The 24,277-nt window shown below is 32.1% G+C and overlaps 2 protein-coding genes and 1 pseudogene across 2 annotated transcripts; 2 read left to right on the forward strand and 1 right to left on the reverse strand.

Moving 5' to 3' along the window:
* The first annotated feature begins 264 nt into the window (after positions 1–264).
* LOC101265469 (ankyrin repeat domain-containing protein EMB506, chloroplastic) lies at positions 265–4,867 on the forward strand. The gene is made up of 7 exons (XM_004246503.4): positions 265–809; positions 1,222–1,301; positions 1,535–1,633; positions 1,730–1,828; positions 1,903–2,001; positions 2,079–2,177; positions 4,347–4,867. Exons 1-7 carry the CDS (start codon positions 437–439, stop codon positions 4,449–4,451), a joined length of 954 nt encoding a protein of 317 aa, XP_004246551.1. The 5' UTR covers positions 265–436; the 3' UTR covers positions 4,452–4,867.
* Positions 2,429–3,944, forward strand: LOC101265763 (cyclin-L1-1-like; annotated as a pseudogene).
* Positions 4,790–8,286, reverse strand: LOC101264965 (protein BUD31 homolog 2). The gene is made up of 4 exons (XM_010327628.4): positions 7,918–8,286; positions 5,687–5,784; positions 5,393–5,580; positions 4,790–5,204 (listed from the first exon to the last, which is right to left on the reverse strand). The coding sequence occupies exons 2-4, from the start codon at positions 5,778–5,780 to the stop codon at positions 5,049–5,051; spliced, it is 438 nt and encodes a 145-aa protein (XP_010325930.1). The 5' UTR covers positions 5,781–5,784; positions 7,918–8,286; the 3' UTR covers positions 4,790–5,048.
* Between the last annotated feature and the right edge of the window lie 15,991 nt (positions 8,287–24,277).

The raw sequence follows: 24,277 nt of genomic DNA on the forward strand, positions 1-24,277 counted from the left end.
TATTCACATATAATACAAGTTTTAATGATAGATAATACATTTATCACACATTTTAATACACTTATAATACAATGTGACAATCTTTTAATAAACATAATATATTTCTAAAACAATTATAATTCATATATATTGCATACATAATTCACTTTTAATACATATTAGAGATTTATCACAGTACTATTATAAATGGTAATAAATAAAAAATATCAGTAATTATTTTTAAAAATGTATTAATTCATGTAATTTTTCGATAAAAAAGAGTTTTTCGGCCCCAAATGGATGAAGCCCATTAGAGAGGCCCAAGTTAATCTTGTCTGAACAAGTTAACCTTGCCTCTTACCTGTTTGATGAAATTCCTCAAAGAAAGTAAATTATCCAAGTTGTTGATCAATGGGAATCTTCAATTTGGTGTTATAGTTTAGTATAAAGATTGAAAATGGAGAAAATAATGGTGTTGCAGTGTAATTCATCTTCTCTATTTACGCAGCTATGGCCAATGACAGTTACAGCTACGGCTTATACCTGCAGGTTTAGCTGCTCTAATGTTGTTTCTCACAGATTTACAAGAAGAATTAACATGGGGTTTCGTTCTTTTCAAGAAATTTCTACAAGGAATAGTGTTGTTAACTTAAGAAAAGCTCATTTTTGGGAAGATCCTGATGATGGTAGTGATAGTGAAGAAGAAGAAGAAGAAGAAGAGGAGAGGGAAGAAGATATGGATGTTGAGAGTAGCTTTGAATATGAAGAAAATAGAGCTATGGACAATTCTACAAATGGTTTGTCTAACAGGGAAGATGAGTTTGTGAAAGGTACTTCCTTTTTCCTGTTTTCAACTTGAAAAGTTATTAGTTTATTCAATAACAACATAAGCAGTGTAATTACACAAGTCGGATATGGGGAGGATAGAGTGTACGTAGATGTTAGAGATTTTTTTTTTTTTATATATATATATATATTGAGAAGCTTGTTATATTAGAATTCCAAACTCGCACTCGTAAAGTTCAAATCCCGAATCCATATCTTCAGTTGGCAGGAGCTCTAGTGCATCAATTCAGCTTATCTTTTGTATACCTGATTATTTTCTTTTTCCTTGTGATGCAGTATCTCGTGTCTTTTGGATCTCCAGAATCTCTTATAGTAGTCTCGAATGTTTCACGTATAGTTATCTGATACCTTTCGAATCTCAAATATCTGAAACTAGCATGTTCTTTTATTTTTCAGAAGTTGAACAGCTTTTGAGTCCAGAGGAAAGGGAAATTTTGTATCACAATCAAACTCCAGAGCTGGATAAGATATCAACTGTAAGTTCCAAAGGATTCAGCTGCTTCTTTCATATTTACATTCTTCTCTGACAAATAGATTAGTATGCAAGCAACGGACTTGCTGTTTGTACCGTCTTAGATACTACCTACAGTCTTTAGAGACCAAAATCCACATTATTTAAAAGAATCTATGGATATGCTAGTATAATCGCGTATTCTTTTGCTGGTTTCTGGAGCAAGTCCTGATACTCTCGAACGTGCTTCTACTCCAGGAAAAATGGAACCCTCTTCACACTTTTGCACTAGCAGGGCAGATACGATTTATGGATAGACTTCTAGAGGAGGGTCTTGATATTGATGCCGTTGACAAGGTAGTTACTCTATCCATAATATAGATGGTGTTGATTAACGTTCAATACTTGTTTGTTCGTTGTGTTTGAAGTAGTTATTACGTTAATTGGTGACAGGAAGGGCAAACAGCTCTTCACCATGCCGTTTTTGGTAAAAAAGAGGCTGTGATCAGTCATCTTCTAAGAAAAGGTGCAAACCCTCAAGTCAGGGATACGGTGAGACAACTGGTTTTTGTTTTTCAACTCCATCAACAACTTGCTTAAAGTTTCATTGTGTTGGGTCGTAACAGGATGGTGTCACCCCTCTACATTATGCAGTTCAAGTAGGAGCCTTGCAAACGGTTAAAATGTTAATCAAATACAAGGTTGACGTGAATGCTGCTGATAATGTAAGTGGATGTTTTATTTCATTTTCTCACATTTTTGTCATCTTGTTAGCTTAGCGATGAGTTATTCTTTCTTACAGGTTGGTTGGACGCCACTGCACGTGGCCATGCAAAGCAGAAACAGAGACATAGCAAAAGTTCTTCTTGTCAATGGAGCAGATAAGTACAGAAAGAATAAGGTAAATTTGTGTATAATTGTAACTTCAGCGCGGAACTAGAGTTATTTCTGGTGCTATCGTTAAGGCTTAAAATGGTGGATGAACTATGAAAATGGTAGATGAACTATATTTTGATCTCCTTAGTGGAAATCCTGATTTCACCAATAGATGTGCCAATCCAACTCAAATGATAGATGAACTATAAAGATTTATTATCCACTATAGTCAAAGTGAAAATGTGTAAACCATAAAACAAATTACATGAAAGTCGAAACCTATATTAGGCCGAACCGAACTAGAGAAGTAGTTCGAAAAAAGAAATTAGTGCTTCCACAACGATTTCTTCTTCTTCTTTTCTCTCAAACGTCATCACTGAACCCCATTTATGGGGAAATGTGGAGATTCTTGAAGTTCAACCATGACTTACACGGCACTAGACACATTCTATCTTGTGGAGGAGCAGCTTAGAAACTCGCCTTCTAGGAAAGATGGAATTGATGAAGTTACTAAAACAGCACTTCGAATCTATGGTTGTGATCTCATCCAAGAAAGTGGGATTTTGCTCAGATTACCTCAAGCTGTAATGGCCACTGGTCAAGTATTACTTCATCGCTTTTAGTGCAAGAAATCATTTGCCCATTTTAATGTGAATAGTATTGCAGCTAGTTGTGTTTGGCTTGCATCAGAACTCAAAGAAGCCCGAGAAAAGCAACGCAGGTGTTTGTTGTTTTCCACAGAATGGAATATAAGAGAGAAAACTTACCTGTAGAACATCTGGATACATCTTCGAAAAAATATATTGATTTGAAAGCAGACCTAATCAGAACAGAGAGGCATCTTTTAAAAGAGATGGGTTTTATCTGCCATGTCGAGCATCCTCATAAATTTATATCAAACTACCTTGCAACTCTTGAAACACCTGCAGAATTGAGACAAGAAGCTTGGAACCTTGCAAATGACAGTTTGCGCACAACACTCGGTGTAAGATCAAGAATGAGGTTGTGGCCTGTGGAGTTGTATATGCTGCAGCCCGTAGATTTCAAGTGACCCTCCCAGAGAATCCTCCTTGGTGGAAGGCATTTGATGCAGAAAAGGCTGATATTGGTGATGTTTGCGGAGTTCTCGCTCATCTTTACAGCCTTCCAAAGGCGCAATGCATTCCTGTGTGCAAGTACGGAGGCCCCTTTGCTTCATCAAACAGATCAAGGTTTGTTGGATGTTCCACCAGTGGGCGAAGAAACTGAGGAAGTTGCTAAAGATGTAGTAATAAAAGGTTTGTTGGATGTTCCACCAGTGGATGAAGATACTGAGGAAGTTGCTAAGGATGTAGTAATAAAAGCTGCCCTCGATAAGTTAAAAAGACTCAAAGAAGAGCGATGATGACTCTAAAAGCATGCCTTCAAAAGGGGAGTCAAAAGAAGACCCTGGAAGAGCTGACAATAGAACAGATGCCGCTGGAGGAAAGGAGGAGAGAGAGAGAGGACAAGGAAAGACTAAAGTCCCGTGAATGTGGTTGGGGAAGGAAATCTGACAGGGAAAGGGAGCGAGGGATGGAGAAAAATCCAGGGAAAGGAATCATCATTCAAGAGACGAAGGTCACGCGGAGAATCCAAAACATCACTCTTCTCGAGATTGTGATTACCAGTCTTATCCATCACAGGAGAAGGATCTTCGTAGACACCATTAGCTTGGAGAGCGGCCTGGCAAAATGTTACCATGCCAAATATGTTTGTGGTTTTTCTTGAGCATAGCTGCAGCTCTTTGCATATATCTGAGAGTGCCTTCTTCGTGAAACATTGGTTTTACCTTGCCTATATATATCATCTAAGGTCTCCTGTAGTCAAGACATTGGTTTTACCTATTTGCTTTTACTTCCCATGAATAATTGACTTACCTTTGCTGTCTAAATTGCTTGTAGACTAAAGCAGGATTGTTAACTTTCTGCACTACAGTTATATACTTGCGTGACTGGGAAAAAAAGCGTATGCCATAGTTTACTAATATACATTTTACTTTAGCTTATGACTTAACCATGGTATAGTTGTATGATTTTGTGTAAACACGGGATGCAGAAAGCGGATTTTTCATAGCGTGGGTCCTCTTTGACTAGTTATACCCTACCTATGTTTCTTTTTTCTTAAATATATGCATATGAAAATTTAATAACCTCTGGACATTTACATTTCACAGGATGGTAAAACACCCCTTGATATTAGCCTTTGTTATGGCAAAGATTTCAAGTCTTATGATCTGGCTAAGTTACTGAAGCTTGTAAATGCTAATAGAGAGCTGTGATTTGCATTTTTACTCCCATCAAAGATGAAGACAATCAATCATAGTCAAAGAGGAAGTTCTTCAACGCGTTGAGACGGATACATAGAAACACAATTCAGAGCAACTTTTGGACATGGAATCACTAGAATTTTAGAATATTTGGGCAGTTGTGTAGTCAGTCTTGCAACAGATTTGTAAAAATAGAACAGAACTTGTTTTCTTATGATATGTATGTGCTTGTGTAGATTTTAGCACATTATATTGTGCTTGCATCAGGTGAATAGGCAAGTCATGTATTTACATGGACTTTACCCCTACCTCACGGTAATGAAGAAAAAAAAAGCAGTACAATATGGAAGTGTCACAAATATGTATCCTAATATAGCTGTAACATATGATTACTTGCAAACAAGAATATCCAAAGTATTTTAACGCTATGGTTACGCAGTTCACAACAGGTACCGCAATCATAATTGTTATCTCATCAAACATTGCCTCTAGCGTTTTAACTGATCGTGATGTGCTAGATATCGTTTGATCAGTGCTTTGAATAGACAGAGGTTTACTACAAGTACAATAACATCTAAAACAATGCATTTTCTGATTCTAAGGAACAGGTCAATCGCCGCTTGCACAACCTTTACAGCCGCAATGGACACATTCTATAACCTTCTCCTCCCTTAGATGCTGTGGAACTCGACAGACACAGGTTGTTTGAAAGTTGTGATCCCGCGGTTGCATGCACCTCAAACAGCAGAGACGCTCATAACCAGGCTGTAATTCAAAGGCAAAACCATAAAGATTGTGCCAAAGTATACACAACTATGGAACCCCCACCCACACACAGGAGAAATGTACTAAACAAGAGGCAAAACAGAAATACATTCAAAAAGAAGAGATACACATTGACATATGCTGCTTTTTCCATTTCGCAAGAACTGAAGCAGAGAGGATGAACATACCTTTTTCCATTTCGCAATCAAATTTCGATCAGCATATCCTTGATCCATGCAAAACTCATATAATTCCTTGGAGATCTCTTTCCTCCTGTGAAAGAGATCAAAAATATACCGGCTCTTCTGATGAGCAATTTTGAAAATAGGCCACAAAGCCTCGCATTTTCTTTTGCCATCATGAGGATCATTCTCAGCTGTACCAGCAGCCAAACAACAATAAAATTCATATCAACATTACGAGGTGACATCATTTTGACTACATAAAAACAATAAGCACAAAAATTGATTTTATGACAATACCTTCCCTCATTTTTGCTTGGAGTTCACTAAGAGTAGGTTCAATCAACTCCCATCCCTCTGGATATTTGACACGGTTTGTTTTCACTTTAGGCATGACTCTGCACCAAACAGACATAAATGTAAAACATAACCAACAAATTTAACTCAACTTTCGACTTACACGAGCAGGTTTTTATGCTTGGTGTTTCATGCTTAAATTTCAGGGCCATCATACTGAATTATGTGTTACAAATTCAAGAAAATTACAATTGAAAGGGAATTTGTTCACGACGGGAAAGAAGAAACAAGTGCTCATGATTGCAGGTGATATCATAGAAGAAATATATGCTGGCTGATATCTCTTTCAGTTCTTCTTTTGTTTCTTTCTCTTGTTGCCAAATACACAGAGCAAAGACGTTTAACAACTAGGTAAAGTGGCTACACGGGAGTACAAAGAAAATATTCTGTGAACTGTGAGCCATCAGTACTTGTAATTAACATGACGATAAGTTTTGGTTGTAATAATACCCCTAGGAAAAGATAATAACAATATTATAAAATTTTTACCAATTAAAAGAACTTGATAAAACAAGTTCTTCACAAAAATATAATGATGACATATCTTTTGGATTTCTCCACATATTGGCACTATTACACGGTAATAGGTCATAATAAGAATTTTAGCAAAACTGCCCACAACAACATACCCAATTAATCCCCATGGGATCCAGGGATGATAGGATGTACCCTATACTTGTGGGGTAAAGAGATTGTTTCCGATAGACTCTTGGCTCGAAAGAGAAGTATCTGATGATCGGGAGAAAATAAAACAGCAAAATAGCAAAGATACAAAAAAAGTACATCAACATGTAGTAATACACACTCAAGTACAAGAAACTGCGAGATAATTAAATAGCACTACTAAAAAGGAGAGGAAGAGGCTAGCCCGCTACCTCTCCCACAAATTAGCAGCAGTGCCATTAACACAAATTATCATGTCATGTTAGCAAAGCTGAGTGTGAACAACCTAGCAACCAAACTGGTATCAGAGTAGCTACAGCGCAGCAGCAACACTAAACTGAAGGGCCTCAGCAAGTGTAGTTTACTTTAGGCTTTGGTCACCCAAGCTTGGGCGTCAGATGTGTGAGGATAGGGAATTTGGTTGGGCTGATAGAATTTTTTTTTTTAAAAAAAAAGAGATTAGCCTTAAGGAGGCCAGCAGAAGCTCTTTATAAACTTTGGTTAAAAACCAACAAGAAAACCAAGTGCTTGACAGTGACAGCTAAACTGAAATACGAAAAAGAAAAAAAAAACTACAAACAAAATCGACCATGTATCTCTAATCTCCCAATCTCTTCACATATCTCATCCATCACTTGCAATTGTCTCCATCCCTTAGAACCCAATCTTGTTACACCTCTCTAACTTGTTATTTATTCAAGCTCATTTCTGCTTCCTATTGCCTCAGTTATTGACGTTTAACGTCAACTGTGGCAGTACACAAATATCGCATCAAAATAACGAAATATACAGACACTGATGATAAATATATTGTCTCAACTTTTGCTTCACAATGCACCGTGGGTTTTGGTTTTGTTGTTTCATCAGAAACTTGTACGATATATAGGATAACTCTTTACTTGCCCTAAGGAAAACCGAGAGTACAGTTTTGCACTGAAGGGTGTGACTTAGTGTCGCCCCTTTATACGAGGTTCATTGGCAAGGAAAAGTATGCCTTAGAACCTCGATGACGCTCAACACATTTTAAGCCTCGCACTAGGGCTTGTGCCTTTTCACGCTGACTACACAACCGTGAATTGTTTGTGCATTTTTCACTCCAATACTAAATCATTTGTCTCTTAAAAAAATTATGATTTCTCAGTCTTGCAACAGTAACATAATCATGCCCAAAATCTCATAAACCAAATTATACATTAAAATTGCAATTTAGGGTTTCTTTCGAGTCTTGCAACAGTAACATAATCACGCCCAAATTCTCATAAAACAAATTATACACAAACTCAGCAGTAATTGCAATTAACTTTTTTTTCACTATAATTAGATGCAACAAATACAATGTTACTTTCGAATTTCAGAAAATTTAAACTAAATTCCTGTAACACAATTCTCAAATCCAGCACACATTGTGAGATAATCGAATACAAAAGAACTTATTAAAAGCTTAACGAATTAACCAAATATAATAAGCAAAAGGACACTTTAACTGTTCAAATAACACAAAAGCAACTTACCGGTGTCGAATATTAACTTCCGATCAAACTTAACGCCGGTGTCAGTGAGAACGACGTCGCCAGATGCGGAGGCAGCGCCGGTGAGGTCTGAATCTGGAAACTTCGATTTCTTATCGGAAAAAGAAAAAAAAAAGTTCTGTTTTTGTTCTTTGCTAATAATTCAAGTCGGATCTTGGAGCGGAATACGTGGGTAACCCGAATCCGAATATGATTTGACCCTTTTTAAATATAGAAGGGAAAAAGATAAAAAAAAAATATGCTTAAACTATCATTTTTGTTCTTCATTGATTTATTTTCTCTTTTTTTTATATAGAAAATTTGTCGTATCACAGAATGGCGAATTTTTATCACAAGACTCAAAAAATTGAGAGGATTTTATAGCTAAGATTTTAAGACTTATAGAGGTGATAGTTGATTGAGATTGAATAGTCAATGTATACGTCATGTATAGTCAATTCATACAATATAGTTAAGTTATATTTAACTTTCTGAGTGCATCATAATGTTTGATCAGTGTATAACTCATGTATGAATTTGAAAAACTATATTGTATAATTAATGCGAAAAACATATAAAAAATAATAACACACATATACCTCTTTACATCTATACCTTACCAAATAATTACAATATATATCCCATTTACTAATTTCACTTAAGTGATATATATATATATATATATATTGTATTAGTATATTTACATATATACTATTATACTATCATTGACTAATAACAGTTTTCCGAATAAAAAACCTTATTGATTTAGTAACAGTTAAGCAAAATTATCAATCTTAATGATATAAATACAATATATGATTATGATTTAATATCACTTAAGCCAAAACTATCACCCTAAATAAATAGTGATATGGATTGTAATTATTTATGAGAGAAAGAGTATGAGTATTTTAGGAATTACTTTAAATTTGAGTATAAGTTTATACTGATTTTATGATCCATTTATGTAGTTTTCTCAAGAATATCAATGCATACTTCCTCTATAATGGGCTTCCACCATTTGGGCTGTGAGTAGCCCATGTATGTTCCACTCTCTAGGAAAAATAAATAAAGAGATAATGGACTTGGGCTTTTCCAGGCTGCGGATTTGGGCTCTGGCCCTATTTTAAGGAAAAATTACTAAAATACACTACTTTAATTTATTTAATTTCATTAATTCCCTACTGATGTATTAAATTACAAAAATCTCTTTTTTCATCCCAAATGATACTAATTAAATTTTATACATTAAATTTCATGTCTAACACATAAAAAAATACTTAAATTCACAATTTAAATTAGATACTTAAATTTTTATATACTTATCAATATTTCATATAAATATGATACTTAAATAACAGATGTATGACAGTATGACAGTATGATACACATATACTATTATTTGATACCTTAATATATACGAAATATAAGTAAAAATAAAACAAAGAATCATTTTATCATGATCACCAAAAAATGATACTTGATAAATTAATTGAACATACTAACAAATATATTCAAAAATCATGATAAGATTAAAAAGATACTTAATACAATTCATCTTATACTAACATATAAAAAACAGATTAACATGATACTTACAAAATACTAATTGAAACTATATTTTATAAAGTATCCGGAATTCTTAAAAATAAGGGATTTTTGGTAAATATTGATATTATAAGGATAGAATGTAATTTATCATTTACAGTATGTCATTTGCCTAATTTTTACCTATTTTAACCCTTGAAATCCAGTGTATACACCAAGTATATACTTCTGTATACGGATTATGTGTTTGCTTTTTTTCTATTGTATCGGTGTGTATACTAAATTTATACAGACTGGTTCATCATCTGAACATGTATGATAATTTTTGGCCCATATTTGTTACTACTACAGCTGTATACCGTGAGTGTATATTCATGTGTATCAGCATGTATTGTGTTGCATATCAACTCCCTTGAACCTGTAAAATAGCTTCGTTGCTTGATTTAAACATAATAATGAGGCAGAAAGAGGATAGTATATTTTATGTTTTGCTTTTAAAAAGTTAATTTAATTAATTTTTAAAGTTTAAAATATTCTATTAAATTAGTGTTTAGAGTTTGAAGATGAGATTTGAACATTCAAAAACTAAACGATTTTTTATATATAAATAATTTAACTCCCGAAAGAAATAGTAGTAACACCTAACATGATAAAGTACTAAGAACTACATAGGGCTGCAACCGGACATGTTCGAAACAAAGAAGAGAAGTAGTTCATTATTATTTGTATCAACGAATACATGTGTATTTGCATTTGTATTAGTAAAGAGATCTCTATAATTGACACTTATAATTTGTATTTATATACTTGATTTATCATTTGTATTTGTATTTGTATAACTAATTGTTATGATTAGTATTTGTGTTGAGAGATGAGGAGGTAGAAACAAGCGTGAGAGAGACTAGGTCAGGAGAGGAGAGATGCGAGGGATAAATTATTGACAAAAAGGAGAGAGACGAGAGAGATTCTAGGGAGGAGGGAAAGAGGAAAAGAGGAGAGAGAAAATAGCAATAAAATCCAAACTATTACTACAAATTGTAATTATTTCAAACTACAGTGGTGTACTGTAAATAAAAATTACATTTTTGCCTAAGTAATTTTCTCATTATTAATAAATAAATATAGTTATGCTTTATTTACATTAAAAATGTTTTAAAAATTCATAGAAAGTCTGCAATGACTATATAGTATATACTATAACTTTCCAAAAGTCATAAAAAGTAGAGCAAAGGGCATAATTCACATACTTTTAAGGCAAAATTAATATTTGTCCTTATAAGTTTATAATTATAGAAATTTCTCAAACTCATACAATAATATAAGCGCTGATACATTAATTTGATGCGCTAGATACATTAATCGTTAAGTAAGATACATTATATTTTAAACATGATACACTAATTTAATGTACATTTTATACATGATCACTAATCTGATGCGTGAGATACATTAATGTGATATGCGAGATACATTAATTTGATGTGCAAGATACATTAATTTGATGCGCTGATACATTATATATGTGATAATAAGGGATTTTTGGGATTTGTAACACTAATAAAGGATAATGGTAATAAGAGGACTTAAAGGTGGACTTTCTGTCATTTTTCTTAAAACATATACATTGACAATGCAATATAACCTACATATACTTGTGTTATACATTGTGGTGCACTCATAAAGCCTAATATAGCTTAACTATATGCAAAAATAAGTTAGTTAACAAGCTTGGTCTTCTTTTCCTTTATTGTACATGTAATGTATCGATATTGTATAAATAGTAATGCAATGTATCAATATTATATACATAATTTACAATCACACGCACGTGTATATATATATATATATATGTATATATATATATATATATATATATATATATATATAAAGGACAAATTTCAAATATATAAAAATTTATTAAGTTATTAGGCTATAAGAAATATAGTCGTATTTTATTTACATTAAAAATAGTCAAAAAGTCGTAGGAAGTATACACTAACTATACAATATATCTTGGAAAAAGTTATAGAAAGTATACACTGATTATATAATATAGCTTGTCAAAAGTAATAAAAAGTATACATAGATTATATAATATAGAAGACTTATACATGACTAGACGCTATGTATACATTATGATACATGGAAAAAATTGAATAGAGCATAACTATACAGGCATATATATGAAGTATACATTAACTATTTAATCTCAATGAACTTAAATTAACTCTAAATAGTCCCAAATTTCATATATTAAATCCTTTCAGTGTTTCGAGTATTTGATTTATTTTTCACTTGAAATGACTCACATTTACAATGCGTCAAATTTTTAAATCAAGTAAACTTTAAAATTTTAATGGTTGGTTGATCACGAAAGAAGGAAGGAAGGAAAGGGAAGAAGATAATTCTTATTGATTATAAAGGAGGAGAAGACATAAATTGGGCTAAGAAGATGATAAGTGAATCATATGGGCTGAAATTTTGCATAATTTTGCTTAGGGCAACTTTCACGTAGCAAACATAAAATTTATATTTGAATGTTATAACAAAGTTTACATAATTGTACTTCATAGCAAGCATATATATGCATAATTCGCTATACATATACAATTGAAGCGAAATGTATAAAACGATAAAGAGAAAGAGACTTGGACAGAGAATTGTATAAAACGAAGTATATGAAACGAATTGTATAATTATAAGTGTGTAAGACGATTATACACCATTTGAATTTGTATAAAACGAGAAAGGGAGAAAGACAAAAGAGACTTTGGCAGGGAATATACAATTGAATCGAATAGTATAATACGAGAAAAAGAGAAATTATATACAATTTGAATTCGTATAATACGAGAAAGAGAGAAAGACAAAAGAAGACTTGAGCAGAGAAGTACTTTTATTGTATCATTATAAGTGTATAAGACGGAGATATATGTATTTGCATGTGTATATACAATTTTCTCTCGCTTTATACAACTAGAAACACAATTTATACAATTTTATTGTATAAAGTGAGAGAGGCGAGTGAAGGAAGCGAGTGAGAGAGGAAGAGTGGCGAGCGAGAATATGAGGGAGAGAGATACTGACAAATATTTTGATATGAAACATAAATAAATCAAACGATAGCTATTACTTATTTTATATTATTAGTTTGAAATTCTATACAATTTATTCCTTTTTGGTTATAAACGTCCAATTGGGCTGTGAATGGCCCATGCATTTTCTCTTGAACAAATTATGCAAAGCCTACAAATTCTATTTACATAAATATGTTATGTTTAAAAAAATATTTATCATTTATAGTAAAATATTTTTTTTCACGTGACCAATTTTAATATTTTTATAATACATTTTAAATACATATTACAAAGAACTATTTATTATTCACATATAATACAAGTTTTATTGGTGGATAATATATTTATCACACATTTTAATACATTTTTAATACAATGTGATAAATTCTTACCAAACAAGATAATATATTTAAAAAACAGTTATAATACATATATATTGTATACATAATTCAATTTTAATACATCTTACATATTCAACATATTATTGTTACGTATTGCTAAAAATAAAACGTATCACTACAATTCGTAATTATTTATGAAAAGATACTCATCCAAATAATTTTCGTTCGGTGTATTTTTTCCCCAATAAAATAGCCAAACTTAAATAAAATTATTTCTTATTTAAGTTGTTCGCATGGTTGAGAACGATTGCAAACGAACCAAAGATGTATCTGAAAATTTCGAGCAAAATGATTTCTGGGTTTTATTGAAGTTTAATATCTCTAGGAACTTCATATATATATATATATATATATATATATATATATATATATAGTTAATGTATACTTCATTTATATATTGTTAAGATAAATATAATCATGTTTTATTTAGATAGAATAGTCAAAAATCATAGAAAGTATGCATTGATTATACACTATAGTTCTCCAAAATTTATAGAAAGTATACATTGATTGTAAAATATAACTTACATATGCATGAGTTATACACTGAATAAGCATTATTTTGCACTCCAAGAGTTAACATACGGTATAAATTAACTTACATATGCATGAGTTATCATTTTTTCATTACTTTGAAAATTTATTATATCCATAAATAAATGATTAATTACTTTGAAACTATAGAATTATTCATCCAATTCATAATTAATAGAACATAATATATCATTAATTATTTTTTTAATAGGTGTGTCAATTCAAAAATGGACAAGTAAAAAGAGACGAAGGCACCGTACTTGGTTGCTATCATTTGGGATTTTGAAATTGTATGCTTGATTGTTGGAACTCGAAAAATAAATGGTTACTTTTAGAAAAGAAAAAAAAAGATTTTTTTATAGTGGTTAATAATCCCATTGAAATCTAATTAATTTTGAATTGTCCATGCATAAAGATTATATTATGTGTGACTTTGAGCAAAAAATGTTTGGAGTTTGCAAAATTTAGCCACAAAATTTCAAAGGGATAATGTATATAATAGCAAATTAATAACCTAAAATAAATGAGGTAGTTAAGGTTTGATTTAATTGTGCTCCATAGCAAACGTTTGTCAAAATTTGTCAGTCGCCTCTCTCTCAAAAATCTCGCTCGCCACTCTCCCGTTCTCGCTCCAATATCTCGCTCGCTTCCTCACTTTTTATACAAACACAAGTGTATAAAAATTGTTTCTATTTGTATAAAGCAGAGAAAGTTGTATAAATACATATATTTTTGTTTCCCTTTCTCCCCTCTTCCAGATCTCACTCGCAACCCTCGCCTTTCTCACTTATACAAATAGAAGCGACATGTATAAATTGTGTTTCTGTTTGTATAAAGCGTGAGAAAATTGTATATACACATGCAAGTACATATATTTTTCGTCCTATACACTTATAATTATACAATAAAAATACTCCCCTGCCCAGTTTCTTTTGCCTTTCTCTCTTTCTCGTTTTATACAAATTCAAACTGTATCTAATTTCTCTCTTTATCGTTTTATACAATTCGATTCATTGTATATTCCCTGTCCAAGTCTCTTTTATCTTTCTCTTTCTCATTTTATACAAATTCAAATTGTATATAATCGTTCTATACACTTATAATCATACAATTCGTTTTATACACTTCTTTTATACAATTCTCTGTCCAAGTGTCTTTCTCTTTCTCGTTTTATACACTTCGTTTTATACAATTCACTTCAACTGTATATGTATAGCGAATTATACAGTTTCTATATTTGCTAGGGAGCGCAATTATGCAAACTTTGCTATAGCATATAAATATAAAATTTTTATTTGCTATATGTAAAAGTTGCCCAATTTCAAAACATCAATACCGTATAGGTCTAGTTGTATATATTACAAACATGGAAAAAGACATAAGTTTTTCCTTGAACTTGTCTTGCAAAGTCATTTTACGCACTTAATTACACACATATACTATTCGAAAATGAATCATCTTACCCCCTAAAACTGACTTGGCAAAAAAATAAAATAAAAAATAGGCGCGTCAATTTTGATAATAAGTAAAAAAAATGTTAGAATTTTCTTTTACACCCCCATTCCCCATACCTTTCTTCTTCACACCTCACCTGTTGTCCTCTTCTTCTTCGTTCTTTTTTTTTCATCACACTTTTTTATTTTTTAATCACAAACTTAAAGCACTTTTTTTTATCCACAATTAAGTTAATTCTCATAGATTTATTAGTGAATAATTGTATATTATCTAGAAAACATTGGTTGATTATTTTTATCTATTTTATTTCCTTGATTTTGTACAAGAAATTTCAATTGTTGATCGATTTTTGGGTTTGGTGGTGATGAGTAGCGGGTGACAAAATTTAAAAGAGAGAATTGAAGACGGTAAAGAAGGAAAAATCAATATTAATAATAGTGATATTTAGTGTTAGGTAACAGAGAAGACGAAGAATTGAAGATGATATAGTGCTAGTACGAAAAAAATTAATGGTGAAAGTGGTCGAATATCATTTTTTCGATCAAACGAGAATTGAAACGTGTGAGATTTAGTGATGAAAAATATATAATTATTAGAGAATTAAAATAATTAATTAAAGATTAATTAGAGTAAAACATAATCAATAAAAAAAAGTTAATCAATAACGAAAAGAAAATAAAAAAATTATAATTTATGACGTGACATTGATGTAACAACGAGTGTAATTCATTATAGAATGTAAAGATGGTGTTATTTCATTTAATTTGGGATAGGGGTGGTAGGTATGGGGGGCTGGTAGGGGGTAAGAAGGGGTGGTGGTGATAAATTTATTTTAATAAAAAATATAAAAAAAATTGTTAATTTTTTATGGGATGAGGTGTTGGGGGGGGGGGGGTAGTTTGGGGTGTGGTATATTGTCATTTTTTTCTCCTTAATTAATCAAAGAAGTAAACGGCCATGAAATTTTGTAATACTCTTTTGGAAAATTGTCTCCTTTACTTTTAAGCTGAAAATGACATTAATTTGATTATATTTGATCATAAATATTAATTGGAGTTGTTCAAAATTTGTGGGAGTAAAATGGAATGAAATAGTTTTTAGTGTTTTTCTTTTTGGATTTTTAACCATGAAGATAATAACTAAAAAAATCATTTTATTTGAAAAATTAAAAATTAGCGTTAAATCATATTTTTTTTTAGAATAATTCAAATAAGATTATTGATCCGTCAAATTTAAATTGAGATACAAAATTTATTTATTTAAATTAATTGGTTCTAATTGATTTCCTTAAATAGAGGAGTAAATTAGGATTTCAAAATACATAGATAATTAATTTCATTTTATTGTTCTTTAAAATATTAAATTCATTGATATTATAATATAAGATAAAACAGTGGATATCTTGATAATGTAATTTGGTTAATTTCACATTATTACTCTTTAAATAATAAATTCATTAATTTGATATATCTATTATTAATATATGAAGTATCTAACAAACTAAACACTTAGATACATGAGTATCATACTAAGTATATAGATTTATATAGCATTGATTTCATGTATTTGTTATACATATCTATTATTAATATTATGTATCTGTTTATATATATCCAATAATAATTTCATTTAATATTTTGTATCTATTTATATATATCCAATATTAATTTCATTTAATATTTTGTATCTATTTATATATATCCAATATTAATTTTATGTATTTTGTCATACGTATTTAGTATTAATTTATAATAATAATAATAACAATAATAATAATGATATATGTCTACTCAGTTCCTTCAAATTAAAAAAAAAGTTCTCCTTTTTTTATAAAGTCAAAAGTGAATATATTAGGAACCGATATTTTTTATTCATGGAAATCCCAATTATATTAGAGTAATTTAATTAGAAATAAAATTGGCAATATTTTTTATTTATGGAAATCCCACTTCCTAGTATTCATGTTTGATTTTGTAGAAAAAAAGATGGATAGAGATAGAAAGCATTGGAGAAATAGCAATTTTTGTAAATCGTTCTTCAGAAACGGCTTGTTTCACGAGAGGCACAAATCTTAATGGAGAATCCATCTACTTCAACTGTGATCGTTATCTATATGTCTATATAACTTGATGACACATAGCATATCATTATCCCTACCTTGCCCACATGTTTCCAAGAAAAACCTCTACATGCGTTGGTTAACGCTAAATTAGTGAATGTTTATTTAGTTTTTTTTTAATTTTAATGCTAACTTAGTGAAAGTTTATTTAGCTTTTGGTTAGTATACAACAAATGTTTTGTGCTATTTGATATAGTTTTTTTATTAATTTGCATTTTGCACGTTCAGGCTTCATATTAACTTCCTATTATTATGTCAATTAGGTTAAGCCTAGAGAACCATTAAGAGAAATATTTAGACTTAAATAAGCTTCGATGCCCAAGTAATTTAAAGACTTAATAGAAAACACCTTATTGTTTATCGAAGCCTCACAAACAACGTTTTATATAACTTTTTATCTTTACTCTATAGCTAACTATTCCTTCATTGCCCACATCTTCTGTATACCATGTAAACTGGCTTGACCTTTGTTTTCGACGTCAAAAGTAACTAGGAATTGAGGATTCATTGATGGTCAATATTTCCAAATTCCTTTTATCTCCTCGTATAGGTAGACAATGGGTGGGGTGGGTTTTGAAAATGAGAGGGAGGAGAGAGGCGAGCAAGAGAGGGCAAAGAAAGAAAGAGAGGTGAATTATATATATATATATATATATATATATATATATATGGTTAGATAATTGTACATATGTATTTGTGTATCTGGCGAGCGAGATTGGGAGAGTGAGGAGAGAGGTGAGCGAAATTGAGAGGAGGAGGACAGAGGCAAGCGAGAGAGGACAATAATTTGTATAATACGCATCTCATTTGTATAATTCAAGCTTTTTTTTTTTGTCTAATTGAGTTATACAAAGTCTAGAATTATACCAATATGACAAAACTTGAAATAACTAATTGATAAAAATATAAATATATGAACTTTAAACATGTATAAATACTATATTATACAAAATTGCGTTATATAAATTATATTATACAAAATTCGAGAACTATATGTTTATATAAACTTTAAAAAGTTAGAAAAAGAAAAAGATTTTGTATATATGGTGGTTGTAGACATTCAACCACCATATATTCCACAAAAGTTATGGAATATTCATATAAAGGTCACATCTAAATTGTTTTAGTTTGAGAAATACGCCACTTATTATCATAAAATCATTATGGATAAATTAGTGGCCCTCGAATCATAATGGATAAATCTTACGAGAGTAGAATCACGGAGGAAATATTTATGTTCTTATAGTTTGTCTGGTTTAACCATATATTTAGAATTTGTTGCAAATAATTGTCACGCCTAGTAGGACCAATCTGTCACTCATCTCTTTTTCTTAAATCAAATTTGAAAATCTTAAGCTGTAAAGGTGGAAGAATGAGTACTTCAAGCCTCCTCTTTGAGTTTCATCTAGTCTACACTTCGATAAGCCTTGAAGCAGGACATTCTACACATTCAAATCTTATGGGACTCTACAAAACGTGTTCAATATGAATTGAGACTCTAAAAGGTGTATTTGGTTTTAATTAGAATTCTTCGATACTACTCAATCATAAACTCTAGTTCACACTTATATAAAGGGTACTAAATTTCCTTAAAAGGCATCTCGATATATGTCAAATCTAAATCACCCTAGTTTGAGAAATATGTCACTAACGGTCCTCGAATCATGGATAAATTTTAGGAGAGTAGAATTGTCACGACCCAAAACGATTCATGAGTGGCACCCACACTTAACCTCTTAAGTGGGCAAACCAAGAAATCTAAACCCCAACATAGATTATAATTCAACTACGAATACCAATAAAATGTGAAACTCAAAACTTATTAAGTAACCAATTAAATAAGTTTCTAAAGTTTAACACTTACTATCCCCAAAATCTGAAAGTCATCACATCAAGGACATTTATTCTCAAATTACCAAGTCGAAGAGTATTTAAGAAACTAAAATAAGTAAAAAGATGGTTCATGTCCGAAATTCAAGGACATCAAGACCTGAATGAGAGAATCCAACACGAGCTAGAAATAATAGCTCACTCTGAACTCTGATGTGCTGGAGACTGGCTAAAGTTACACTTGTTGCACTCCACAAAAGAACAACTAAGAAAATAAAAGTAGGGGTCAGTATAAGGAACACGTACTGAGTAGGTATCATCGGCGAACCCAAAATAAAAACCAATATATATTGAATAATAATATAAAATCAACTACAATACTCAACAGGTAGAAAACAACAAACAACATGAACCAGTGACAACAACCATTGTAGGTACATCATCAATCACAATATCAAGCAAACTTATAAGGACTCATGCCTCTACACCATACTCATTTGAGAAATGGGTTCTTTGAGATTGAGTATATAAGCTAATTCAAGATTCCTTTCCTTTAATGTTATCATGTCGGAACGTGACACTCCAATCTCAGATATCGTGTCAGAAGTGGCACTTCAATCCCACATACCGTGTCAGAACGTGACACTCCGTTCCAATAATATCGTTTGGAACGTGACACTCTGATCTAATCATCCCATTAATTTATTTTGTCAAGCCTTCATTATTCAAGACGTCATTTTGATATAGAGGATTCAAGACTATGAATTCAACAGTCACAGAATTTTAGGCCAACCACAAACCACTCAATCAATTACATAGGAAATTTCATATTATCACTCAATACATATCAATCAATATTCAGAGTTTATCTATCAAATATAAATAAACCATAACCTACCTCCACCGAAGAACCAAAGTCAAGTAACTACTTCTCTAATCCTTTTCATTTCTTATTGCCTCTGAACCCTTCCAATCTGGTGGCAGTCGCTTCGGATTGACGTCGGCGGTAGTGTCTCTCTTGTTAGTGTTTGTAATTATGTAGGGTAAATATTTATGAACTAATAAATATTAAATCTTATTGTTTATAATATTGTCTTCTTTAATCATCAACTAAATTAATTATTAAACTATCCCACTAACTTCATAATTATAATTATAAATAGTCCAAAACACCCATTTAAAATCTATCAGAAAGTATTTTATCAAAGAAAAAGTTCTAGTGTTCAAAACGACTGAATGGGTTGTTACAAGAATTAGGAAGAAAATAATTATGTTTATTTAGATTTTATTTGTGTTATTTATTTATTTTCTATATATTTAAAATCTATTGCAAAAAATGATAAAGTAGAAAATCAAAGAAAATCCTCATCATATATAAACACAAACCATCGAATACAAATACAAATCAAATGAAAAATCATTAGTATAAATTATATAAATATGATGAATTATACAAATATGACTAATTATACAAACTCAACCTCAACTTATATAATTAAGCGGCATTGTGATACACTCAAGAAGTTGAATAGAAATTAACTATACAAGACTATCATCAAACCACTTTTAAATAGTTCCAAATTTAGATACAAAATCCTCTCAACGTTTCAAATATTTGATATGTAATTCGCTTATTGGCCCTATATAAGCTACGTAATTGTTTTCATGAATATTATTGTTATAGTGTAAAACTGTCAAATTCATTCCTCTCCTAATTTTCTCTAATTGTTTGTAACGACCTGTTTAGTCGTTTTGAGCAGCAGATTTCAATTCTGGAAAAACTGGCAGAAGCGACGGACCCACGACGGACCGTCATGGGCAAGACGGACCGCAGCCTCAAATGTCATACCATTTTCTGCCCCGTCTCATGGTGCTTTTGTTACAGGGTCTCGTTTCAAAACACTTAGAAATTCTGAAATTGGGTACTGAAAATCGACTCACTGAACTTCGTGACGGAGTGGCAGGACGGACCGTCGCAGGCTCGACGGCCCGTCACAGGCCATTCACTTAAAATCGAGTTTCTGTAGCATGTGACGGACAGCAGGACGGACCGTCGCAGGCACGACGGCCCGTCACGGGCTACGCAATCCCAGGCTGGGTCGGATTTCTGTTAATTTATTTAAGGGGCGTTTTGGACTATTTCCTGCTTTAATTATAAAGTGGTGGGTTAATGTTAATAAGTCTAATTACTTGGGGTTAAAAGAGGTAATCTTAAGTTAACTAGTGGGTTATTATTGCCATCTTTTACACTTAATTATATGTTAATTAGGGTAAAAGAAAGAGGGTTGGAATAAGAAAAATAAGAAAGAACAAAGAGAGACAGAAAAAGAAAGAGAACGAGTAGAGAGAGAGAGAGAAACGAAGGGAATAGCAAGGATTTTGAGAAGATAGCTTGTTGATCGCAATTCTTCGGTGGAGGTAGGTTATGGTTTTCATGCTTTCATAGTAAACTCTTAATAGAGAATGATATGTATTGATAGTATTGTAAACCCTGCTATGTGCTTAATTGTACGTTTGCATGAACGTGATTATATAATTGTGATTATATTAAGCATGATGAAGCTATTGAATTCCAAATCTTGATAAAAACCTAATCTCTTGTTAATGATGATGCCTTGGTAAGGGAGAAGGCTTGATGAACTAAAGTAATGAGATTGATGATGCCTTGGTATAAAAGAAGGCTTGATGAATTGATAGAATGAGATTAGGGGATCGGGTGTCACGAACCGACACGTAGATTTAAGGGATCGGGTGTCATGAACCGACACGTAGATTTAGGGGATCGGGTGTCACGAACCGACACGTAGATTTAGGGGATCGGGTGTCACGAATCGACACGTAGATTTAGGGGATCGGGTGTCACGAACCGACACATAGATTTAGGGGATCGGGTGTCACGAACCGACACGTAGATTTAGGGGATCGGGTGTCACGAACCGACACGTAGATTTAGGGGATCGGAGTGTCACGTACCGACACAAGAGGATTAATGAATATGAGGGAGCGGAGTGTCACGTACCGACACAAGAGGATTAATGAATATGAGGGAGCGGAGTGTCACGTACCGATACAAGAGAAATAAAGATAATGAATCTTGAAAGATGTTAATATACTCAATCTAATGAACATAATTCCCAAATGAGTATGGTATTGAGGCTTAAGTCCTCATGTGTGAACTTGACGGTAATTGTTAATGATATAGTACTTGCTGTTGCTACATGTTGAGTATCATAGTTGATTTTATGATATTACTTGGTATATATTGTTTTTCTATTTTGAGTTGGCCGATGATATCTACTGAGTACCCGTGTTTTGTACTGACCCCCTACTTTTATGTTTTCTTCTTTGTTATTTGTGGAGTGCAGCAAACGTGCCGTCGTCCTCAACTCAACAGTAATTCTAGCCAGTCTTCGTCACACCGGATCTTCAGGGTGAGCTAACGCTTCTAGCTTGGACTGGATCTTCTCCTTCATGTCTTGATGCCTTGAAGTTCCGGCATGGACTAGCTTTTATTTGTTTTAGCTTTTTAGAATACTCTTAGTTTAGTCATTTGATCATAGATGTTCTTGTGGTGATGACTTTCAAATTTTGGGGAATGATAAGTTTTGAGTTATAGAAGTTGATTATTGATTTTTATTAATGATTTAAGTCTTCCGCATTACTTTCTGTTGATATTATATTGAAATGTTAAGGTTTAGATTGGTTGGTTCGCTCACATAGGAGGGTAAGTGTGGGTGCCAGTCGCGGCCCGAATTTGGATCGTGACATTGTTTTCATGAATATTATTGTTATAGTGTCAAACTGTGTCTTCGTGCATATTTTATTTTGCACTCAAAAAATATGTATCGTTTTCAAACACAAGTTGCCAATTACTTACCAAACTCCTTTTCTATAACGTATTAATTTTAATTCGAAAAAATAAAAAAAAAATTGGAACAGTGCTAAGTTGGAAGATTAGTTTGAAAAGAACTATAATCGGTAATGTTTATTTTTTTTCTTTTGTTTTATTTTTGGCCCCATAAACATATTTTATTATATAATTGGCAAGGCTTTTTTATTTATAGAAATCCCAATTATATTTAATAAAGGAAAATTAATTTCCTGACCAATGTTTATATTTATGGAAATCCCAATTATATTTACTAAAGGAAATAGTATTTGGAGTCATTAGTCATTATTTATAGTTCATTCTTTTAACCACAGATCATAGCCTTTTTTGATATTTTTTTTCAGCCATGGAGTTCGAAGAAAACAACAATGGTCAACCTCCTTATTCTGCCAAACACCCTTGGCTTCTTATTTGTCATGGTGATGTTATGGACAAGCAAACTTTTTTCAGTGTATCGGAAAATCGATATTATATGAAAAAAATACCTGAACTTAAAGAAAAAATGTTATACGCTTATGCGGATGAGTGGCTCGTGTTAGGAAGCATCGACTCTAATGATTGTTGTTACCTTTGGAATTTTATTTCAAACAAAAAAATTCAGCTCCCGCCACTTCCTGCTGAGTGTGACATATTGAATTGCCTTTTGTCTGCACCACCTCATGATCCCGAATGTCTAGTTATCTTCCAAATTAAAGAGACTCTGGATGATGACGACACTGATGATGATGAGAACGAGAACTCTACTGATACTAATAATAAGGATGAAGATGAGAATGAGAACACTAACAATAAGGATGAGGACGAGAACGACAACACTAACAATAAGGATGAGGACGAGAATGAGAACTCTGATGAGGACTCTAATGAGGATGAGGATGAGGATGACGAGGATGTGAATCGGCTTACTTTTTACTTTTGCAAGCCAGGTTATAATACAGAATTTCATAAACAAGATCTCCAATCAATCATCGGAGATCCACGTCTTGGAAACTGGACAGTTTTCAAGAAAAAGATTTATGCATTAATCGGGATGCAACATATTCTTATTTGTTTGGATGTAGATAATGATTCGGGGCGAATAACAGCTACACCAATAGCTAACGAATCTCCAGAAAAGTCGAGAAGATTCTCAGACCATCCTTGTTATACCGATTTCATCATTCAATCCTCTTGTAACGATATGTTGTTATATGTTCACTTGATTTCTAACGGGAGAAATTATAGAATGCTATACCACTTTCGAGTATTACAGTTTGATTTTGTAAGAAAAAGATGGATAAAAGCGGAAAGCATAGGAGAAATAGCAATTTTTATAAGTTTGAACGCAACCACAACTTGTTCTACAAAAGGCACAAATCTTAACAAAGAATCGATCTACTTCACTGATGATCGTTATCTCTACATCTATGACTTGATAACACAAAGCATGTCATTATCCCTCCCTTGCCCACATGTTAGCAAGAGAAAGGGTCGCGACATACACTGGTTAACATTAAATCAGTAAATATTT

The sequence above is a fragment of the Solanum lycopersicum genome, chromosome 9 (genome assembly GCF_036512215.1).
Source record: "Solanum lycopersicum chromosome 9, SLM_r2.1".
Taxonomy (NCBI): Eukaryota; Viridiplantae; Streptophyta; class Magnoliopsida; order Solanales; family Solanaceae; genus Solanum; species Solanum lycopersicum.